The 22,328-nt window shown below is 35.6% G+C and overlaps 1 protein-coding gene and 1 non-coding gene across 3 annotated transcripts; one reads left to right on the top strand and one right to left on the bottom strand.

Moving 5' to 3' along the window:
* Positions 1-3,526: 3,526 nt before the first annotated feature.
* Positions 3,527-19,484, top strand: LOC132037371 (trafficking protein particle complex II-specific subunit 130 homolog). 2 transcript variants are annotated; one of them, XM_059427872.1, is made up of 21 exons: positions 3,527-3,786; positions 5,266-5,495; positions 6,377-6,558; positions 7,330-7,513; positions 7,952-8,042; positions 9,615-9,763; positions 11,879-11,968; positions 12,210-12,371; positions 12,820-12,881; positions 13,032-13,122; positions 13,820-13,983; positions 14,734-14,932; positions 15,182-15,727; positions 15,820-16,032; positions 16,232-16,619; positions 16,721-16,811; positions 16,914-16,998; positions 17,408-17,597; positions 17,965-18,263; positions 18,702-18,792; positions 18,907-19,484. In XM_059427872.1, exons 1-21 carry the CDS (start codon positions 3,723-3,725, stop codon positions 19,080-19,082), a joined length of 3,747 nt encoding a protein of 1,248 aa, XP_059283855.1. In that variant the 5' UTR covers positions 3,527-3,722; the 3' UTR covers positions 19,083-19,484. The 2 variants fall into 2 exon arrangements, with proteins under 2 accessions (XP_059283855.1, XP_059283854.1); XM_059427871.1 differs by having other exon boundaries at positions 16,715-16,811.
* Positions 19,485-20,068: 584 nt separating this feature from the next.
* TRNAQ-CUG (transfer RNA glutamine (anticodon CUG)) lies at positions 20,069-20,140 on the bottom strand. The gene has a single exon. It is a non-coding gene; the product is annotated as a tRNA-Gln (tRNA).
* Positions 20,141-22,328: the final 2,188 nt, after the last annotated feature.

Raw genomic sequence — 22,328 nt, 5'->3', positions numbered from 1 at the left:
ATATTTTCTAGTTTGACTAGAATAAGTTTTCGGTTTATGCATTTGGTTTGTGAACAAGTTATACTATAATTATAATACAAAAATTAATTTCTTGGTACATATTTGATTCACTAATTGGACTCAAATCCGTTACATAGGGTAGAATACAATCATGTGTTTGTTTTATTAGATTAGATAAACTTCAATGACCTTTTATGTCTATTTTAAGCTCAACTTTCTCAAAAGACATTAGTGAAGAGCTTTATAGAAAAAGACAAATGGATCATTCGTTGTTGTTTACCAGTATATGAGGGATCCTCCTCCTAATATCTTTCTCCTGCTTCTCTCGTTTGGCATTAATGTGCCAAGACATTTTGCTACTTCCATACAAAATTCAGTGAAGTAGACCTGGACGGTATGACTTTTCCTTTTTAATCATTATTCTGGTGGGATGAGAAAGTATAATGGGGTGCTATTTCTAAACATTTATGGGAGAATATTGGGTTATTTCTGCAGTTAATCAATTATAACATTTGATCTATCCTGTGTTAAATAATTAAATGAATTCTGCATTTTGAATTAAACGAGATGACTGAATGAATTAGAGTTTTCAATATGGGGCCTAGCCCAACCCACACGCGTTTCATTTTTTTGCACGGATTGCCCTTCGTTTGGGGTGGTCTTTAAATTTTCATCAAATTTGTGGCCTTTATTTTACCAAGCCCATATAAAATTTTCTTCAAAGATGAGCCTACATTTAACCCCCGCTCAATAAAAAAAAAAATAATTTAGCTCAACTCTCTCTTTAAAAAAAGTTAAAGTTATGCGGATCACTAGTGAAGAGCTTTATAGAAAAACATAACAAATGTGGATCATTCTTTGCCTTATAAAGTTTACCAATATATGAGGGATCCCCTACTCACTAACTTGTATAAGTCAAACTAGGAGCAACTATTACATTAAAAAAACTTCTCAAGTCGTTTGGCATTAATGTGCCAAGAAGTTTTCTTCGCCTTGGATGTGAATATGTTGTGCATACAAAATTCAGTGAATTTTGAAATAGACCTCTCGGACGGTATGATTTTCGTTTGATTTCATTTTGCTTTTTAATCATTATTCTGGTGGGATTAAAAAATAAAGATGAAAATGTTTATTTTTCATAACAACTATTTTTGTATTGCCAGGAAAGTGTGAATTTGTATTAATACTTTTCCATGTAACTTTGGTTTATATGCAAAAAATACATATATATGCTTCAAGGCAAAGTTGCCCATATCTATCCTGTGTTAAATTTGGTAAATCCTTATGAAGTTTATCTGCATTTTTAAAGCAAACTTTTATGGGATCAGATTAATGAATTAGAGTTTTCAATACTTATGCCAAGGCCTAAGTATCCCAATAACTCTACAACAAGTGGCGAAATTTAAACTACATGAATTTTTTTTAAAATTTTGATGTTTGAACATTTAAAAAATGAGTCGGCCCACCAAGTTTTGAGTCGGCCCACCATTTTGACGGGCCTTCAAATGGCTAGCCAACCCAATCTCTCAAGTGAGTCGTGGGCTGGGCTGAGCCGGCCTTTTTAGGAAAATATTTTCATAATTTTTTATTTTAAATTCTAATCTAAAAAGGCGCACATAAATATTTAATGAATATTTTTATCGACAATAACACAACAAGTACATGATGTGCCATCTGATAAGATTAAGGAAAATAATGGAGAAATATGAAGAATTTCGATTTGAGGAAATAAAAAGGATGAAGATTTTAGAAGAACATTCGGGGAGGGGTGAATTTGACTCTTTCATAAATAGAGGTGATTATAAAAAATAAAAAAAAAGACATGAACTCGTGAGGTAATTAATTTTAAAATTTGTTGCTGCTTATAGGTCGGCTTGGTCATGAGAGACAGATGGTGGAGGAGATACGCTCATGGCTGTTTGTGGGTAGTTTTAATCTTATGTTATATTATTTTGATTTAGCTCACTAATTATGTCATAGGTTATTATTAAGATATTTTCTTATAACAAGAATTTTTAATTTAATAAAGAAACTATTTTATCCTAATTTACATTTGGGAGCCGTTTGGACATGATTTCATATCATGAGATGAAATCATGTTTGGACATGCAATTTGGAATTCTTAAGTTGCAATTTTTTTAATAAACATAAAAACCCCATAAGTTGTGAAAACCATCAAAAAAATTCCAATTCTTATACAATCTTACCAAATGAGTAAATCATAGTTCATAATAAAATTAATACTCTACTAGATGGTCTTTCTAAAAAATACAACATCAATTGATCAAACTTTAGTTCAATAAAAAGGAAAATTTAACATATTTTTTGAAATCATGATTTCAAATCTCAAATTATGTCTTTTTGGATGATTTGAAATTTCATCTCATGAGATGAAATCAGGTATGAAATCGCATTTCCAAACGCCTACTTGAAGTGAAGTCCGTTAGCAAAGATGGGTACATATGCTTCATTTGACTATTGGTAAGAGCACTTTGTGCTATAACCCATTAGTGAGCAGGGCTGGGCATAACCGATGAACTTTTTTTAATTTCAATTTCGATTTTTCAGTTTGTTCGGTTCGGTGCGGTCCGGTTCGGTTTTAATTTATGGAATTTCTACAATTCGGTTCGGTTTCGGTGTATGCAAATTCTAATTCAGTTAAATCGAAAAAACGAATTTTAACAAGCCATATTTTTCATGAAACATTACATCACATATATATACACATAATAAAGATTGCATTTTATTACCATGAAGAATTAGGCCAACAGAGAGTAGAAAAGAGAATTCTTGGAGGGTGGTTGCTTTCTTTGAGTTGTTGTTGTTGTTGGTTGCTTTCTCTGTTTGGCCTATGATTTCTTTGACCCATCAGATGTACTAGTAGTCTAGTATTGTTTACCGTTTCCTGTGAGCTTAGCAAACATCGCTCTAGTTTTAGTTTATGTTTGTTAAAAATCACTAGAAATTGTCCAAACTCCTATATGTGGCTGTGGGAAAGTTTCCATATCTAAATTGAAGAAATTGAACTGAATAAATCGAACCGAATTTGCAAAAATCGAACTGAACCAAAGTTATTTCAACTCAATTTCGGTTCCCATTTTTTACAAACCGAAAATCGAAAAACCAACAGAATTTGTGAAACCGAACCGAACGAACGCCCAACCCTATTATCGAGCATGATTGCTTTATTTCAAATAATTCAAGAGCATATTAGTTCCATTTAACTAATAGTAGGGATATTTTTGTGCCAAAAAGCAAAAGCAGGGACATAAAATAGTTTAGGTTGAAAATGCAACTTTGCTTTAAAAAATTAAACTCCTCTCTCAACTTTAAACAATAGACATTTAAACTCATCTCTTAACTTTGAACAATAAACATTCTCTCCCTTTATCCCATGTAATGACTATTCGCCCAATAGTTTAAGAGCATTTTTTTATAGTACCATTTTTCAAAAAAAATTAAAATAAAAAAAAATTAAAAGAGTATCACTAAATTGACAAAAGGGGGCAAAACATAGTGGTAAAATCCGAAAAATGGGAATATGGAGCAAATCTACTGAGTAGCGGAAATCAGTGTTCACAGTGAGCAGTTAAAAACTTCACTGAGACACAACACCCTCCCAAAATCTCTACTTTAGCCCCTAAATTTCCCCCCATTCGGCTGAATCAATCCACAAATTTCAGATTAGCGAATCGCAAAGAGGCGATTTATGCAGATCGGTAATGGCGAACTTCTTAGCTCAGTTCCAAAGTATTAAAACTACTTGCGATCATGTTGTCATTGCCGGTAAACCCTACCTTCATTTGCAATTTCAATTATATGTTTAATTAGTAGTGTAATTTGAATTATAGTTCAACTACTATATCAGCAATGTGATGGATCACTGTTTCCTAGTTTTAGATCACTTTGAAAATGCTACTAAATATAGACAAAACCAATTTAAGATGAAATTGCAGAATTTAGCAATGCTATTTTAACCTAAATAGTAATGTTTTCCTTGTAATTTATCGAAAACAATCTAAGTAGGTAATGCTATTCGGTCTTCTAAATCACTTCCTAATTGTAGAACTTGATTGAACTGGCGATTTTTTTTTCATGTGATGTATTGAAATCAATGTAAAGTTAGCTAATAGTGGAACACAATGGAGGCAAAGGATGTAAATAGGTGATGCTAATTAGTCTTCGATTAAGGCTCAGTTTTTGTAGTTACACTTAGTATTAGGTCCAGGGTTGAGTGAGATTTAGGGAACATGTAGTTTGAGACAACTCCTAGATTAGCTTAAATGACGAATTGTGTAGTTATGAAATGGGAATTGGCTAAATGGATCTTAGAGAATTTATATAGCAGAACCAAACTAGCTTGTGATTGAGTACTGAGTAGTAGTTGATTGGTTAATACATTATTTTCCTTGCCATATGAGTGCGTTTGAATTCACTATGTTGCGCCATCTGTTTTGTAGCTTGATATTTTGCTGTCTTATTTTTCTTGCAATCCTGCATTAACTACGTCCTTTTGAGCCGAGGGTCTATCGGAAACAGCCTCTCTACCCCGCGAAGGTAGAGGTAAGGTCCGCGTACATCCTACCCTCCCCAGACCCCACTCGTGGGATTACACTGGGTATGTTGTTGTTGTATGAGTGTGTTTGAATTAAGTTGTACAACTGTGGGTCGTAAGTCTGTTGTTGTCCATAATAGTGCCGCATTACTGAAGTTATGCTCACTTCGGATATTGAAAAGGTATAAATGTTTAGTTACTTTGGTAGTTGCTGCTATTCTTGGCTTGTCTACTTCAGCCTGAGGGCCTTTGCTTGAGGGGAGATTCTATAGCAGGTTGTTAAATTTCCCGACTTTGATGCTGTAATTTATTATGGCTTCATATTATATTTAGTTTCTAACTTTCTAATAGTTTGAATTTTGCATCAAATATGTCTGAGCTGCCTGGAAAATTGTCTCTAGTTGTGCTATTCCTATGTACTCTATCAAAATCTAGTACCTGTACTTGAATAAGTAGCCTCTCTCCTTTTCTTTTGAAGGGGAGACATGTTACTACTAATATCCTGTGCCCATTTTGCCTCTACTAGTACTGCTAGAGTATAACCTTAATTTGGAGCTCTGTGAGCTACACAGTGCCCACATCAGTAGACGTAAAAGCACATAATATGAGAGCTGTACTATGACTAGTTTGTCTTGTAACTTTTTACTTTTGTGCATTATCTTGTACAGTCCAGTAGCTGAACTTCATTTTTCCTGTAAATTACTTTGCAGTTGAAGATGTCAGTGATTTATGGCCCCTTGTACAGAAGGGGTTCGAAGACCATTTGCCATTCAAGAGAGCTTTTCTAAATAACAAGACCCGTAATCCTGTGCTTGTGGATGAACTGCCAGCTGAATATATATTAACAACAGATTCAAGACTTCGTAGTCGATTTCCTCAAGAGCAATCATTATTTTGGTTCCGAGAGCCATACGCCACTGTGGTTCTTGTCTCTTGTGAGGTAGCGAGCGTACTTGACTTCTTAAAGTTGAATATACTATCTTGGCATCGTTCTTCAATATATAAAGGCGTTGAATGAGTTGTTACAATAAAAGATGCAGTTTAGAATTTAAAGAGAAGATGATGTGTATTGCAACTGATCAGAAAAAAAGATGTTATGTAGAGAAAATAACATGTACTTATCTTTCCTATAAAAAAAAAAACTGTACTTATCTTAATCTATGCAATTGTCTAACTTTATACATTTCAAGCATTATAACTGATAATGCACCCAAGGGTTTGACATAGTGGTCAGGGGAGAACCATGATGGCTTTAGGTTCAAATCCCAGCGGAGACAAAAAACACTACATGATTTCTTTCCATCTGCCTAAACTTTGGTGGACGGAGTTATCCGGTACTTGTGCTGGTAGGAGGTAGCAGGTAGCTGGTGGAATAGTCGAGGTGCCACAAGCTCGCATAAAAAAAATTCACGATGGAAGTTTTTCCCTGGTGGCAGACAACATGATCTTACATTTAAGTTAGCTGCTTATATTTCAGCATTCATCTGTTGTAGAAGGAATTGAAGTAGACAAGAAGTTCCAGTTATGCATAAAAAAACTTTGGCCTCTTCAGTGAGGGAAAAATTGGCAGTTAAGGGACAACCCTGAAGTGCTTTTACCGTGGTGTTTCCAACTTTTGATGGTCCTTTGAGTTGTTTTTATTTTGATAAGTCAAGTTTTTTTTTTTTTTTTGACAGCCTCTTCTCGCTTAAACTGCTTAATTAACATCCGATATTTTTTCTATTTCTGCTTCTTTTGTTTTGAAGATAGTTTTTTTTTTTTTTTTTTTTGTATACAGTAAAAGTTGATGGTTCTTTTTTTTTTTTTTTTTTTTCTTGTTAGGATCTTGATGAGTTTAAGACTATTCTCAAGCCACGCCTAAAGTTAATAGTTCAAAATGATGAACGGGAGTGGTTCATCGTGTTCGTCTCTAAAGCAGCATCTCACAATGATCAGGCCACCAAGATGGCAAAAAAAGTATATGCTAAACTTGAAGTTGATTTTAGCTCCAAGAAGAGAGAAAGGTGTTCCCCTGCTGCAAATTATATGAGTTCTGATGCAATTAATAAGTGTGCTGATTCAGTGCCACCCACACATCTCAAATTTTATGCAAGTCCTGAATTTTCTCTGTTTCCAAAAGAAATTGACTAAATGGGAAATATTTAGAAGAATATTTTATTGCATACTTACAGAAACCATTAGTGCATCTTACGAGAGGTACAAGGATCGTACCCCACATCTCAATCTTAGTTCTTACTTCTTCCAGTCAATAGAAACCATCAGTGCATCTGCTTTCTGAATATCATCATGAAGGAGAGTTATCTTATGGTTCTAATAAGAAGGCTAATTGGATAATTACCAGTCTTCCTCTCATGGATTTTGGCACTAAGTTACCTTTCATTTGACAGGTTGTCATGCTGCCAACTTTCACTGCATGTGGTCTATTCCATTATCTGTCTTGAGTTACATTAGTATGTTCATATCTCTATGGTATTCATCCAGTTAAAGCATCTACTTTGATGACATGTTAAAATTACGCGAAATCAGAGAGGTGTAATAGTCTTGAGGGAGACAGAACTGTACCCAACTAGTATTTTTTAACAACATACCTAGTGTAATCCCACAAGTGGGGTCTGGGGAGGCTAAGATGTATGCAGACCTTCCCCCACCTTTGTGGGGTAGAGAGGCTGTTTCCGATAATCCAACTAGTATTTTTTTCTTTTCTAAAATTACCTGGATTGTAAAACCTGAAATAAATTCTCTCTCTAACCTACTTTGATATATGCTTCATATAGATGTTGCAAACTAGACATTAATGGACCTGATACAAATTTCTGGGATGACTTGGAAGCTAAGATCATGGAATGCATCAGAAATACACTTGATAGGCGCATTCAGTTTTATGAAGAGGAAATACGGAAGCTCAGTGAACAGCGCTTCATGCCTGTGTGGAACTTCTGTAACTTCTTCATTTTGAAGGTAGTAATGTCGAAAGATATACTAAGAAATGGTTAAAATTGTTTCTTCATCATTAGCAGGATTGTCATATGCTAGTGCCTACTCTCACGAATATAGAAAAGTTTCACTCTTTAACAATCTACACATGTTTTTTAGAGATTAGCAACTCCTGTTTGGGAACACATTTTTTTTTTTTTTTTTTGGGGGTGAAGTACTCCTGTTGGGGAACACATTTTAGTGCGATATATCTTCTCATGCAGATTATTTAACCTTCTTGGTAGCAATGAGGTAGCTTTATGCTTTATATCAGTTAGTAGGTTAGATTTTGATAATCCAAGTGATTATATTATGCTATGTGGAGTTGCCTCAAACTATTACGTTTATTGCTCAACATTAGATTTTGTCAAGGGGAACCATGTTCTATAGATTTTCAGTAACAATTTTCCTCTCAATTAACAGGAAAGCCTGGCTTTTATGTTTGAGATTGCTCATCTCCATGAAGACGCATTACGTGAATATGACGAGCTAGAACTCTGCTACTTGGAAACAGGTCCTTAATGGCTGACTCTTTTGTATTTTCCTCTTCATCTTCAAGATGGATCAATGTTAATTGTTTAAATTTATTGTTGAAAACATAATCACTCTCCTTTTTTGCTTTTGACCTCTTACTTAGCCATCTTTACTAGTTTTCCTTCTTTCTTATTATGCTACCGTATTTCAAAAGAAGTAGCATTTCTGGGTGTGATTGGTATGAAGGAAAATGTTTTTCATGGAAAATAAGTGGATTTCTTACTTATTTTCTAGTGTTTGGTTAGCAAAAAATATTGTGCAAGAGATTTATATGGAATCCAGAAAACACTATGCGGGTGGGATGGGGAGTGGGGGTAGTGGGGGTGGCGGGGGGTGAGATGGTCAAGGGGTGAGGATTGGGGAGCGGAGACAATGAGCTTGATATGCCACTTATGGAACTTGTTTGTCCTACTTCTACTAGGGAAGTCACTTTCCTCATTTTTAAGGAACTTGTTTTCCTAGAGAAAGTGTTCTCCAAAATATTTAGACCCACCAAACATGGGAAAATAAGAAAATGTTTTCATTCATACCAAACACACCCTCTATTTCACCTTGTTTTCTTCTTTTGGTCAGTTAAGAGTTTTTCTGTTTCAACTTAGTTTCTTCGCTATTAGTTCTTTTATTCTATTTTTCAAATATTGAGTAGATTAGGGAATTCTGATCAACAATTTCAATTACTTGTCCGAGTCAAAGGATGGGGGCATGTGAGCATATTTGCGTAGCATAGACACAGTCTCTTTATTTCAATATGTAGGTTAGAACATTTCAATTTTATCTAGAAAAGAAAGGTCCCTTTGGCACAATTTACAAGAATATGCTAGCTAGTTTTCGACTTTTCATTTCTTCCATTTGATGCTTGTTCGTTAGTTGGAGGAGTGTCTGGTGATTGGTGTAATTGAAGAGCTTTTGTGTTTAATTGCTAGTTTTACTCTAACTTTTGGTAGGTGACCTTTTTTCTCAATAAAATACAACATTATCAACTGAGAGAAGCCTATCTCCACCATGTGCTAGTGCTTATAGTGCATGTCTGTCCATCAAAGTCTGAAACAGATTGCCTGATCAAGGGATTTTTTTTCCATGAGAAATTCTCAAATATCTCTTTAGGGTTCTCTACATTCGCTGTGGCGTTGGTCAGACCTATGTATATGTGTCAAATTATGTCCTACAATACTAATGCTCTTCACAGGTCATTGGACCCAAGATGCTTGCAGACAATCCTTACTATATTACAATTGATTCCGCCCCAGTAGTTCTTTTGACAGTAGATACTTTTTTAATTAATGAGCATTCTGATTTATACTGGTACTTTGTGCTATGAAGTTTGGTGTGAAAGATTACATTGCTCAATAAATTTAATTTGATGACACAAGATCATCAGTTGCTTTTCTTTCTTGTTTGGAACACCAGAAACCACTGTGATATCCTGTGGTAATATCTGTTATGCTTTTCAGTGTACTATTTGGCTAACTTGATTTGCTCTAATTGTCTGATTTCTGGGTATGAAGATGCTAAACCTGATAACTGACCTGATCTTCACGTCACTATTGAATAGTGAAACATAGGGACTTTGGAGGAATGGACAGCGGCGATGATCAGGCTGCATTGCTCAACCCAGGGAAAAAAGCCCTTAATCAGATTGTTCAGGATGATTCTTTTAGGGAATTTGACTTCAGGCAGTATCTATTTGCATGTCAATCAAAGGTGAGTATGGCAAGACCTATGATTAATATAGGCTAGTTTTGGATACGATAAGAATCTTTTCTTGTTCAGTCAAAGGAAAAATACTGCAGTGTTCCTTTGCATTCACCATCCTTTCTCTTTCGGGACATGCTAAAAAAAGTTGCCCACAACAAAGGTGAAAGGAACTCAAGTGCAATTTCTAGTAATACTTCAAATGTAATTTTTTGTTTGGCACTTTGATAGTTGCACTTGCAACCCTAGCAAGTGAAATCAATTTGCTCATTCCTAATCCATAACGTGCATTATCAAAGAGGGTCATAAAAATGAGAAGAGGAAGTTCAGCTGATTAACCTGCTAGGGAATTTATCACTTCAACCGTGGATGGATTATTACTGTTTACATGATCTTTTGATACTTCTTCTGTCTGCCTTGTACTCCTCCGTGGTCCCAGAACATGATAAAGCTGTCTATGGTCCCACGACATGATAATGCGATGATCCTTATAATACTTAAGTAAATGTGTGTAGGTCGAAAAATTATAGAACTTCTCAGATACCTCATATATCTGATGAGAATAAGTTTTGAATATGAGGTAACATCAAATCTTTGATGTCATTGTTTTTCATCTGCACCTTTGCAAAGAGCATTTAGTGCTCAACTTTGAGAAAATGTGTTTGTTAATCTTAGGAGCAATAAGCATTTTGTCACAATTTCTTTTCCTTATACAAAAAAAGTGTTAGGATCGGGAACCCGGGTAATTTGAAATTTAGCCAAACAATGTTATAATGGCAATAACAAAGACAATAGTAAGTTGATAATAACGGCAAGTAAAGCAAATAAATGAGGCACAAATTTAACGTGGTTCGGTCAGTGTGACCCACGTCCACAAGCGGAGAGGAGCAATTTCACTATATCAACAAGAGTACAATAGAGAGTACAAAATTAGAGTAAATACTCTAATTACCCAAAAAGTATCCCAAGAAAATAACCTCACAAAATCACTCCAAAAGAAGGGTTCACTCAAGTGTTTCCCAACACCCGACTCTCTTACAATAATACTCTAAGGGGTCGTTTGGTTCATAAGGAAGTTATCCCGCTAATTTTTATACCACGTTTGGTATAAGATAAAATAATCCCGGAATAAATTTATACCTTGCACCAAACGTGGTATAAAAATTTTTGTACCATACCTTCTTAACCCACTTTGGTTATTTTATACCATCTTTTAGATGGTATAAAATAATCCCACTGTATAAATTAGTCCGGGATTATAATCCGGGACTATTTCGACCAGAACCAAACGACCACTAAATTTATATATCCCAAACACTAATTTTTTGTACCATGTTTGGTAGGAGGTATAAATTTATCCTGGGATAAATTTATACCTTGTACCAAACAAAACACAAAATGCATCCTGGGATAAAAGATGGGATATCCCATCTTATCCCACTTATACTGGGATTATTTTATCCCATCCAGAAGATGGGATAAAATAATCCCAACTCTTGGGCTAAATTAGTCCCGGGATTACAATCCCGGGATAATTTTGACTATCTACCAAACGACCACTAAAAGAAGAGAAGAAGACAAAGAGAAAGAGAAGCTCTTCAAATTGTTTGGTGTCTCTTCAACTGGAGAGAAATGCCCTCCTTTTATAGGGGCCAAACTTAGCCTCCAAAATGAGAAATGATAAAAAAATTATCATCCACATAAAGCAAACTTTGGCTCCAAGCATAATATTTTGCCAGCCACTTGAGAATAATCAAAATAAGGCCATATTACAAAATAGGAAGCGCTAATCATCTAAAGGTATAAATTCTCCAATTTAAACGTTTGGTTGGATTTCACGTGTCACATTTATGACTTATCCTTTGCAGCTATCAAAATACCTTACTATTGTGTCATCTGTATGTTCAAAAAGTAATTGGGATAGAAAGGTACTGTGTTCTGAAAGATTGTATCATGCTCATAAGTTCAACCCCCTAGAACTCAACAAACAATAATTATAATTAAAAAAAAAAAAAAAAAAAAAAAAAAGAATAAAGAAGGATCACTTTTCCTAGCACTTATATTATCTTAAGCATTTGTCTGATGATGTTTAATCAAGATTTATTTTTCCATTAATACCTGCAGCTTCTCTTTAAACTGACCCGTCCATTTGAAGTAGCATCAAGGGGGCATTCATTTATTATTAGCTTCTCAAAGGCGTTGGCCCTTCATGAGGTAATGAGTTCTCTTTTAACTGCTTCATTATTTCTATTACCTGAGAGGATTGAATTGTTTTTGTAATTTTATATTCTCCTTTTTCTTTTTCATTTCAATCCTTTGCTTTAAAAGACAACTTAATTGCCAGCATGGTCTGAATGGAGTGGAATATATATAAACGATTCATATAGCTCCATCTATTTTGGGATTGACGTGTAGTTGATTAATTGATTTTTCATATGCGCTTCTGTTGTTCCAGAGTATATTGCCCTTCTGCACGCGTGAAGTATGGGTTATAACCGCTTCCTTGGCTTTAATCACTGCAACTGCTTCTCAATACAAAGATGGACAAGTGGCTCCTGACATTGAGAAAGAGTTTTACCGTGTTCAGGGGGACCTTTATTCTTTATGTCGTACTAAGGTAAATTAAGCTATGCCTAAGAGGTATCATCTGATGTAGTCAAATGCATCTACTGAAGACTTACCTTAATCTTGACCATCCTACGTGAGATTCATTGTCTGATGAGTTTTGAAATGCTGGTCATGTGCATGTAGCTTTGAAGGGCTGTCATTTTGCACAATTTTTCAAATAATTTTGATTCTTGATTCCTTTATTGTTTCTTTAGCTTTACTTGTAACAAATTACTCTGTGCCTTCCGTTGAAGCTTGTAATGGTTGTGGCAGTTCATGCAGCTGGCATATTTAATTGGGTTTTGAAATGCTGGTCATGTGCATGTAGCTTTGAAGGGCTGTCATTTTGCACAATTTTTCAAATAATTTCGATTCTTGATTCATTTGTGGTTTCTTTAGCTTTACTTGTAACAAATTACTCTTGTGCCTTCCGTTGAAGCTTGTAATGGTTGTGGCAGTTCATGCGGCTGGCATATTTAATTGGTTATGGATTACATATTGAAAGAAGTCCTGTGAACAGGTACTTGTGCTGCTTGCTCTTTACAACACCTTTTTCTTGTAGTGGGGCATTTATTTTTAATCAACCATCCTAAGGAGGATAATACTAGTCATACAGTAAAAGTTGTTTAATTTACTGAAAGCTCATGTATATTTTCACTCTTTTGAGCAGTGCCGCACTTAGCATGCTGCCTTGGCCTAAGCCAGGAGTTTGGCCTTCTCTTCCTCCCGATGCTTCATCCGAGGTGCTTGCGAAAGAAAAGGTGTGTTTTTAATTGTGGTCATGGAAGAGAAGTCAGAAAGGCATTCCACCTGAAAGCATACCATTCTTTTGGGGTGTGGAGAATGCATGAAAAGAGCTGGTTTTCTCCTATAGTGATTACCTAACTGAAAATTTTAAGAATACAAAAGAATGGCGACTGCTAAGTTAATGAAAGTAGATGCATATAAATGGGTGTGTGGTTCGTAAAGTAAAAGTCCTTCCTTCTCATCAATTGTCAGACGTTTTTAAAGAACAGTTAGGACTCGTTCTGTAGGGTAAGAGATAAGCTTAGGAAGGAATATGTAGCGTACAGGCAACCCACTGACATATACAAACCGAAAAGTAAGCAACTAAAAATGTTAAAGAGGTTTGGCAAATCGTTGTTGTACACAAATAGCTAATATTTACTTGAGTTATAAGTAGAAGAGATAAAAAATTTCACGTTCTGACCTCTGATCTAAGTTCATGGTGCCATTGACAGGGTGAATACTTTTATAATAGACTAACTGACATTAACATTTGAGTTTTCTCTTGGGTACCTGCATTTCCATATTAATCATGTTGGTCCTTGGCACGTTTCAAATTTTCAAAGGTCTGCTTAGCCAACACTAATGGGCCCAATATCACTTTTGACATCATTTGCATCTATGTTTTCAATTGAAATGCCTTCTGATACCATTGGCTACAATTCTTTGCAGATGATGTTTGAAGAAAGTGTGCGGGTTAAGCATTTCGGTATTCAGAGGAAGCCTTTACCTCTAGAACCATCCGTACTTTTGCGGGAAGCAAATCGCAGAAGAGCTTCTATTTCTGCTGGGAATGTGTTTGAAATGTTTGATGGACATCCAAATGCAATTGATGGGTAATGGAGATTGATTAAGATGAATGCTTTATATGTACTTTTTTATTAAGTGCATTTCCATCTTAACTAGATAAAGGTTGGGTGATTGGGCTGTTTTGAGATTATCAGTTGTCATGATTTCAAAATTTTAGAAGTTCGATAATCTCGTGTGCAAAAAAAAAAAAAAAAAAAAAAAAAAAATAAATAAATAAAGAAGTTTGATACTTTTCCTATATTGCTGGTATTGAAAGCGACAAGCTTACGGCGCCTCTTTGCCTTCTTGACTTTTAATACATTTCCGCTTCACTTATCACTATTGTGCAATTGAAAATTGCTTTATTTTAAAAAATAGCAACATATTGCACGAACAACCGGTAAGGTGAATAACATATGCTATTTATAAACATACCTGTGCCATTTTGAGTGAATTGCTGGAGGATATAAAGCTTAATAGACTGTTTTGGTTGATTAGTCAAAGACATCTTCAAGGTGTAATTATATGGATGCATATATCTTTTATTTGCTCAAGAATTATCTCCTGGATACATCATTAAGAGAAAGCAGGGCACATAAAAAGGGATGACTGGTCTATGTCGTTTTCATGGATTTCTTACCAATCATTTGACTACAGGATGTTTTCCTACCATATGGTAAAAAATCCAAAATTAGATCAGAACATTGGTGTTTGTTTCCCCAAGAGGCTTCACATTTTCATATGTTTTATTTTGACCTCAAAGACTGAGCTCTTACCTTGTCGTCATCTGCCGACAGCTCAGGTTCAGTGTCTTCACCAGCAAAAGCCCAGTTGATATCAATGTCAAGAACTAACTCTTCGCCTGGAAACTTTGAGAGCTCAATCAGCCGACCTTTGAGGCTTTCAGAAATTTGTGTTGCTGCTGAGCATGCTTTGCAGAGTACAATTTCTGACGCAGAACTGTGGAAATCATTGTCTTCTGTCCAGGAATTTGAGGTTCCTATCTTCTCTAAGTACTATATGCGTATCTGTGAATAGTAATGGTACTTAGAAATAGAGTTCTGTATACTACTTGTGAATAGGCGTGATACTTCGAATTTGAGTTCTGCATGTATCTTTTTTAATTGCTCGTGAATGGGACACCTTGACATGCATAATTTATTTAATCTTTAGTGTTTATGTAGAGTCATGTTTTCTCTTATATTCTTCATTCCTTAATGCAATTCTAATCAGTTTTAATCTTAGCAAAAATACCTGGAGCTGTCAAAAGGTGCTGCCAACAACTATCATCGTTCATGGTGGAAGAGGCATGGAGTTGTACTTGATGGCGAAATTGCAGCTGTCTTCCATAAGAACGGAAATTATGATCTTGCTGCAAAATTGTATGAAAAGGTTTGTGCTCTTTATGCTGGTGAAGGATGGCAGAATCTTTTAGCTGAGGTTCTTCCCAATTTAGCCGAGTGCCAAAAGGAACTTGGTGATCAAGCCGGCTATCTATCTTCATGTGTAAGATTGCTCTCATTGGATAAAGGATTGTTCTCCAGCAAGGAACGTCAAGCATTTCAGTCTGAAGTTGTTCGTCTTGCTCATAGTGAGATGGAGCACACTGTGCCTCTAGATGTGTCCTCACTGATAACATTTTCTGGCAATCCTGGACCACCGCTGCAGCTTTGTGATGGTGATCCTGGTACACTCTCCGTCACTGTATGGAGTGGATTTCCTGATGACATTACTCTTGAATCTCTTAGTCTAACTCTCACAGCCACAACTAATACTGATGAGGGTGTTAAGGTATTCTGTTTTACTCTCTATCCCGTTTCGTCAAATAGCTTTTAGAAAGTGTATCTTCTAGTGCAATAAGCTTTTATGAGCTTTTTCCTCAGGCAATAAAAAGAGCTGGTGCAACGATATTAAAGCCCGGAAGAAATACAATCATGGTCAATTTACCTCCGCAGAGACCCGGTTCTTATGTTTTGGGGGTTCTTACTGGGAAAATTGGTCTACTAAGTTTTAGATCTCACAGCTTTTCAAAGGGTGCTCCTGCAGATAGTGACGATTTTATGAGTTATGAGAAGCCAACAAGGCCAATCTTAAAGGTAAAGGATCTGTCATATAAATGGAGAGACGAAATATGAATTGTGAAGGTTGTGATGTGCATTCCAAAAGGATAGTGTCATCCTTTGCTTCTATCCTGAAATATTCTTAGTGACTCTTTTGTATGCAAATGATCTACAATTAATTATACAGAATGATTATCTGAAAGGCCTTCTCTATTTCTTTTAACTTTTTTGAAAGGTGTTCAAGCCAAGGTCTCTGGTTGATCTTACTGCTGCTGTTTCATCTGCTTTATTGATGAATGAACCTCAGTGGGTTGGAATAATTGTAAAGCCAATTAGTTACTCTCTTAAGGGTGCAATTCTGCACATAGACACTGGTCCGGGGTTGACTATTGAAAAATCGCATAAGATTGAAATTGAGAGGCACATGAATGGGCACATAGATGAGTCAGACCATCCTGAAGGTTCTAAAGATGATGACAATTCTGCAGCTAGTCCCGAAGTAAAGCAATTGTCTCTTCACGATGGAATTATTGAGCTGCCTGATTGGGCAAGCAACATAACTTCTGTTTTGTGGATTCCTGTGCGTGCTACCAGTGATGAACTTCCTAAAGGAGCTCCTGCAGGTGATGATTAATAAACTAGTGGTGGTTCAAACCGCATAGTCACAGCTCCATAAATCTGTGTTTTCCACTGCCTAACCACCTGATTTATCTATCAGGTGCAGTTGTTCCCCAGAGACAGAACTTAGTGGAGGGATTAAGAACAATAGCTTTGAAACTTGAATTTGGGGTGTCGCGGAACCAAATATTTGAAAGGTTAACCTTCCTCACTTTTTCATTTCATACTTCCTACTTTTTGAATCTTTTCTATGCATATTCTTGTTAGTAAGACTAATCTGGAATCTAACTTCTTTGCAGGACAATTGCTGTGCACTTCACTGACCCCTTCTCTGTAAGTACACGAGTTACAGACAAAAGCACTGATGGAAAATTGCTTTTGCAGGTAATCTTTTCTGTCTCTTTTGTTTGGTGGTGGTGGTTGTATTTTTTGGTTGGGGGGGGGGGGGGGGCGTTCAGTTACAGGCTAGCAGACATTATTTGGGCTGTCAGTGGTTCTTTATAAGTATTTTTGGATGTATGGATTATGTAATAGAAATAGAGAAGAAAAATAAATGACTTGAAGAGAAGAAAAGATGCAGGGAGATGCAAGAAGCCATCTGAATTTGCATCCTTTGTGTTAGGATCACTGTTGCTAGATTTCCCTTGGATTACACTAGCTGGAAATGCAGACAGTTGTCTCTGATGTCTGTACTTATGTATTTTCCGGAATTGTGTCATTTCAGATTCAGGAAATTGCATGGCCTGCATGAATGCCAACTCTCTCATTGTTACTGTTTCCTGCTTTTGCCTAGGTGATACTCCAATCACAAGTACAAGCTACATTGACCATCTATGACTCTTGGCTTGATCTTCAAGAAGGCTTTGCTCACACAAGAAATGGTGATAAAAAGCCAATCTCTGGCTTCTTCCCCCTAGTGATCTCTCCGAAATCTAGAGCTGGAATTCTCTTCAGTATATGCCTGGGGAGTGCACCAGTAAAAGGTATGCCCTGTTTTCCCTCACAGACACACATATTTTATCCTTATTACTGTACTGACGCTGATAGTAGCGAGCCCAGTTATGACATACCATCCACTACACTTGCTGCAATACTGGGGAAATCTTGGACAACATTTTTCCCTGCATGCTTCTGATTAGCCATCGACCAAAAGCAGAAAAGAAGAGGAAATATCTACTGGAGTCTGCCAGGGATATTCCTCTGTGGACAGCTGATAGGGGTTAATTTGAATTGCAAGGAGGAAATTACATGCTATGTATTTTTTTTCTGAGAACCTTTTTAAGAAGCACCTAATGATAATTCATGACACTAGTTTTAACTCTTCGCCTTTTCTTTTTGTGGTCTTTTTAGGAGAAGCTGAGATCCTGTGTCCTGAGAGCATTTTAAATATTAGATTTGGTATTTTGGGAAATAGAGCTGCTGGTGCCCATGACCCTAATGCTGAGGAACCTAGCGGACCTGATGGATCGACTCAAAGTCTGATTTTCAAGAGCTCTCTGCTTTTACAGAGACCCGTGCTTGACCCTTGCTTTGCAGTCGGTTTTCTGCCTCTTTCTTCAACTGATCTTCAAGTAGGACAGCTTGTTAGCATGAGATGGAGAGTTGAAAGGTTAAAGAGTTCGGAGGAATATGCAGCTTCTGAAAACAATGTAAGTACTGATGATCTGCAATCCTCTTTTTGGCAAATTGGCAATTTTAATTTTCAACTAAGTTGATCAATCCTATCTGTCCATATAAAATTGCTCAACCTTTCAATACTGCAAAGCTGTTTCTACTGTTGGGATTTTTCCTTTCTCCTGCTAATCAATCATCTGGGTGACTTACTGGAAACTCAATCGAGTTTCCTGGCATCTACTTTAGACTCGTGAGGAAGCTTATCCTTTTCTACCAAAATTATGAAATAAGGAAAGTGATGTAAATATTCAAAATCGAACCCTGGCTGTTCATGCACATGTATATCTTTTTTGATCTGTTTAGTCTTGTGAATTTCTCACATCATGTACAAACTAACTTGTAATACTATAATGTCAAAATGGGACAAACTTCCTTTAGATGACAAGTGCCTCTTATTTTTTTGCTCTTGCAAGGATGATGTTCTATACGAGGTCCATGCAAATTCAGATCACTGGATGATTGCTGGGAGGAAAAGGGGACATGTCTCACTCTCTTCAAAACAAGGTTTCTTCAAGATGTTTCTCTTTTTCATTGTTTGGCTTTCAACTTGTATTACAAGTACTTCTGTGCACTTATATGTACTCTGCCGGTACTCATGTTGTTCTGTACTCTTGACAGGATCGAGAATAACTATTTCAGTATTATGCTTGCCGCTGGTTGCTGGATATGTTCGTCCTCCTCAGTTGGGGTTGCCAAATGTTGACAAGGCCAATATTTGTTGCAATCCGCCTAGTCCACATTTGGTGTGCGTCTTCCCTCCAGCTTTGAGTTCTTCTTTCTGTATACCAGCTTGAAGCACCTTGGTCATCGTTCTGGCCTTTCTTTACAATTGGATTGATCGTCCTTGTTAAAAGCATGATGAGCTTCATGTGGACGGTTTAACTTGAGAACTTCAGTCTGCCAGTGTTTGTACAATATGTATTCTTTTTCCAAGTTGCAACAGTAGAGAGAGCGAGCTTTTTTAGTGTCAAAGATGTAGACCTAATGTACAGAGAACATTTTTGCTTGTACAATAGAAGAGATTCTGAGAGATATTTTCCTTGTACACGGAACACGGGAACAGTAGTCGGGAGATAGATGAATTAAGAGGTAAAGTGATTGGTTTTACAATATGATGTGCTTGCTCTGACCGACTGCGCTATATGCCTTGTGCTTTTGGATTATAACCAGATGGTTTACAGATCCTTTTCTTTTTGTATCGTTTTTGGTTGTTTCTGTGCTCCTCCTTATCGAACCTTTTGGTTGAGCTAGATGTTCTTTCAGTATTCATGTATTTTCCAATTTATTTTGGCACTTTTCGCTTAGTGAAGATCAATTCGACTGACTTTCCCAACTTTATCATACTTGGACGCATAAAACAAGAAGGAAATATGATAGATTTGAAGTCCTAGCCAAAGTAAATTAGCTTCAATATGAGCAGGGAAAGGCTACATTTTTGTAGGGCGTAGATTGCAAAACATCTCAGGTGAAACTATAATTGTTTGTCTATAGTGAATAATCACCATACGAGATATAAAGAACTTAAAACTAGTACAGGAGTTATTATTGATCAAAATGTTTCTTTTTGCTGCTCGTTTCTTCCAGATTTTTAGTATTTCTTTATCCTTGACGTCTCGTAATTAGTTTTCTACAGAACAAATTTATAAAAGGTTGCAGATATTATATACACAATTAATATACCTAATCATATATCTAAAAAAATTACTGATGAGTTGTCATCATGAAAATACGATACAGAAAGATACTTCAGAAAAAAAAAGTTATAAAAGAAAAAGAGGAAAGGTCCTACCGAGATTTGAACTCGGGTTACTGGATTCAGAGTCCAATGTCCTGACCACTAGACCATAGGACCTTGTTGTTCTTTGAAAGGAAAACTAACCATAATCTGCATATTCTGCCCCCCCCCCCCCTCAACCCAAAAAAAAACCAACGAAATTGATGATGTCATAAAATTAAATTAGATAGGTTAAATCGATCATGTAATAATAGTTCCTTTTTTTTCTTCTTGAAGGAAACAATGTAAAGAGAAAAGGCAGGGAGAAAATTTGAAAGAAAAAAAGGTTTACCAATCCAACATTAACCTTGGATTAGGCCCTATTTTAATGAACCAAATATTCCTGTAAAATGTAATGCAAAACAAGGAATATATTAGGTGGTCTCCATCAACTCTTCCACGTGCTAAGCCTATATTGATAGTTGAAACGTCGTTAGAAAATATAACTTTCTCAATTGATAATTGTCACAAATCTGTGTTCATTCCTTTTTTTTTTTATTTTTTTTTTTTTATTTTTTTTGGCATTCGCACAAAGTTCACTTTCTACTGCCTTATTCATCACTTAAAGAATGCAACATACCGGTGTAATCTCACAGGTGAGTATTCCTGTTTAACTGAATGATTAGTGTATTTAAACTTTTGGATTAAAATTGGCATTTGAATTCGTTCTTCTATTTTATTTATTTTAATTAATCCTAAATCAGCATTTTGATTAGGATCTCATTATGGATCAAAAGTCCAAAACATCCTTGGAATGGACGAGACAAAACTAGAGAGAAGAAATATCATAGGTTGTTTGGTCTTAAATCTTAATCAACACATTAATTTAGGTGGTCCTCTAATATTCTAAGTTAGACAAGCCAGATCTGTTTCTAGTGATAGCTGACAAGCACAAACATTGTCCTACTCTGGAATGTAGTTCAAACACCTAAATCATGAAAACTTTCGTTAGCAAATCCCTTTTATCCCACCAAACCTAGCTATGAATTACGGGTTCGGCAGAACTTGGTAATTTTGTTTGAAAACTGTATATGTATTAAAAAGTTCATTGAATATGTATAAGAATGTAAAAAATGGATTTTGGTCTAATTCAACTCTAAAAGCTAACTCATAATTTTTTTAATCGCCGTTAAGCTCATAAGAAGAATACTGACCACTTATCCCACCTAAGGTGGGAGAACTCAACAAAGAATTAAATTTTAAAATCGAGTTACTAACATTTGAGATCTTATCCTACGATTCAGAACCCATAAAATTTAAATTTTGAAATTTGGCTCTGTCTTATGAAAACTCTAGCCCAACTCATGATTTTTGATTTGTTACAAAGCGTCATGAGTGATTTGTATTTTGTTTTTAATACAAAAATTACTTTGTTTATATTGTAAAGATCAACAAATTTAAATTGTATCTACTTTTTTCTGTCATTACAACTTATTACTACTACTTTCTTTAACATACATGATACATACCATGCCTATTAAAGTTCCTCTATTCAAACTCATTACTTTGAACTTTCTTATGGAGGAAAAGATATAGGGTGTGTTTTATTCTTTTGTTGCTGTAGGACCAGTGTGTATGCATTAGTCATTCGTTTCTCTTGCCTTCACATGTCACTATAATTTATCAAAATTTTCTGTGGTTTATTTTTCTTTAATATTTGACTTTGTTATATAATGTGTTTTTAAGGTATATGTATTTCATTATTTTATGTTCTTAATTTTTATATTAATTAACATTATCAAGTGCAACCTACGTGCATACCACTTGAATAAAAGGAGTAATAAACTTTTGTGCTTGCATCAACAGTTAGGTTGGGAAAAGTCTTTCCATCCTGTTTCTAAATTGCAAGTGTCTACCAGTCAAATGTTGTCTTAAACTATACATAGAGTATTTTTAAGCTCGATATTTTATTCTTACTTGTTTTCTTTTGACAGACACTTAGTTCTATTTTTGTTTATTTTTGTTTCTGGTACATCAACTTGCTAATATATATTAGCGAGCAAGAATCAGTTTGCTAATTATTAAAATGGCAATTATATTTACATAACTATGCATTTTTTTCCTGACATGAATTCGCATAATGATATATGTTTATTATGTAAATTCAAATTTGAGAGTCGAATGTGGTCCATACATATTATATAGAGTATTTCATGTTGATTGTCCCTCCCCACACCGACGCCCACCCCCATCCTCATAGTGTCTGTTTAAATTATATATAGATACTTTGAGATAATACTTTTTTTCTTACTTATCAAACAGAAAT

The sequence above is a fragment of the Lycium ferocissimum genome, chromosome 11 (genome assembly GCF_029784015.1).
Source record: "Lycium ferocissimum isolate CSIRO_LF1 chromosome 11, AGI_CSIRO_Lferr_CH_V1, whole genome shotgun sequence".
Classification (NCBI taxonomy): domain Eukaryota; kingdom Viridiplantae; phylum Streptophyta; class Magnoliopsida; order Solanales; family Solanaceae; genus Lycium; species Lycium ferocissimum.
This window is presented reverse-complemented; position numbering and strand designations above follow the sequence as displayed.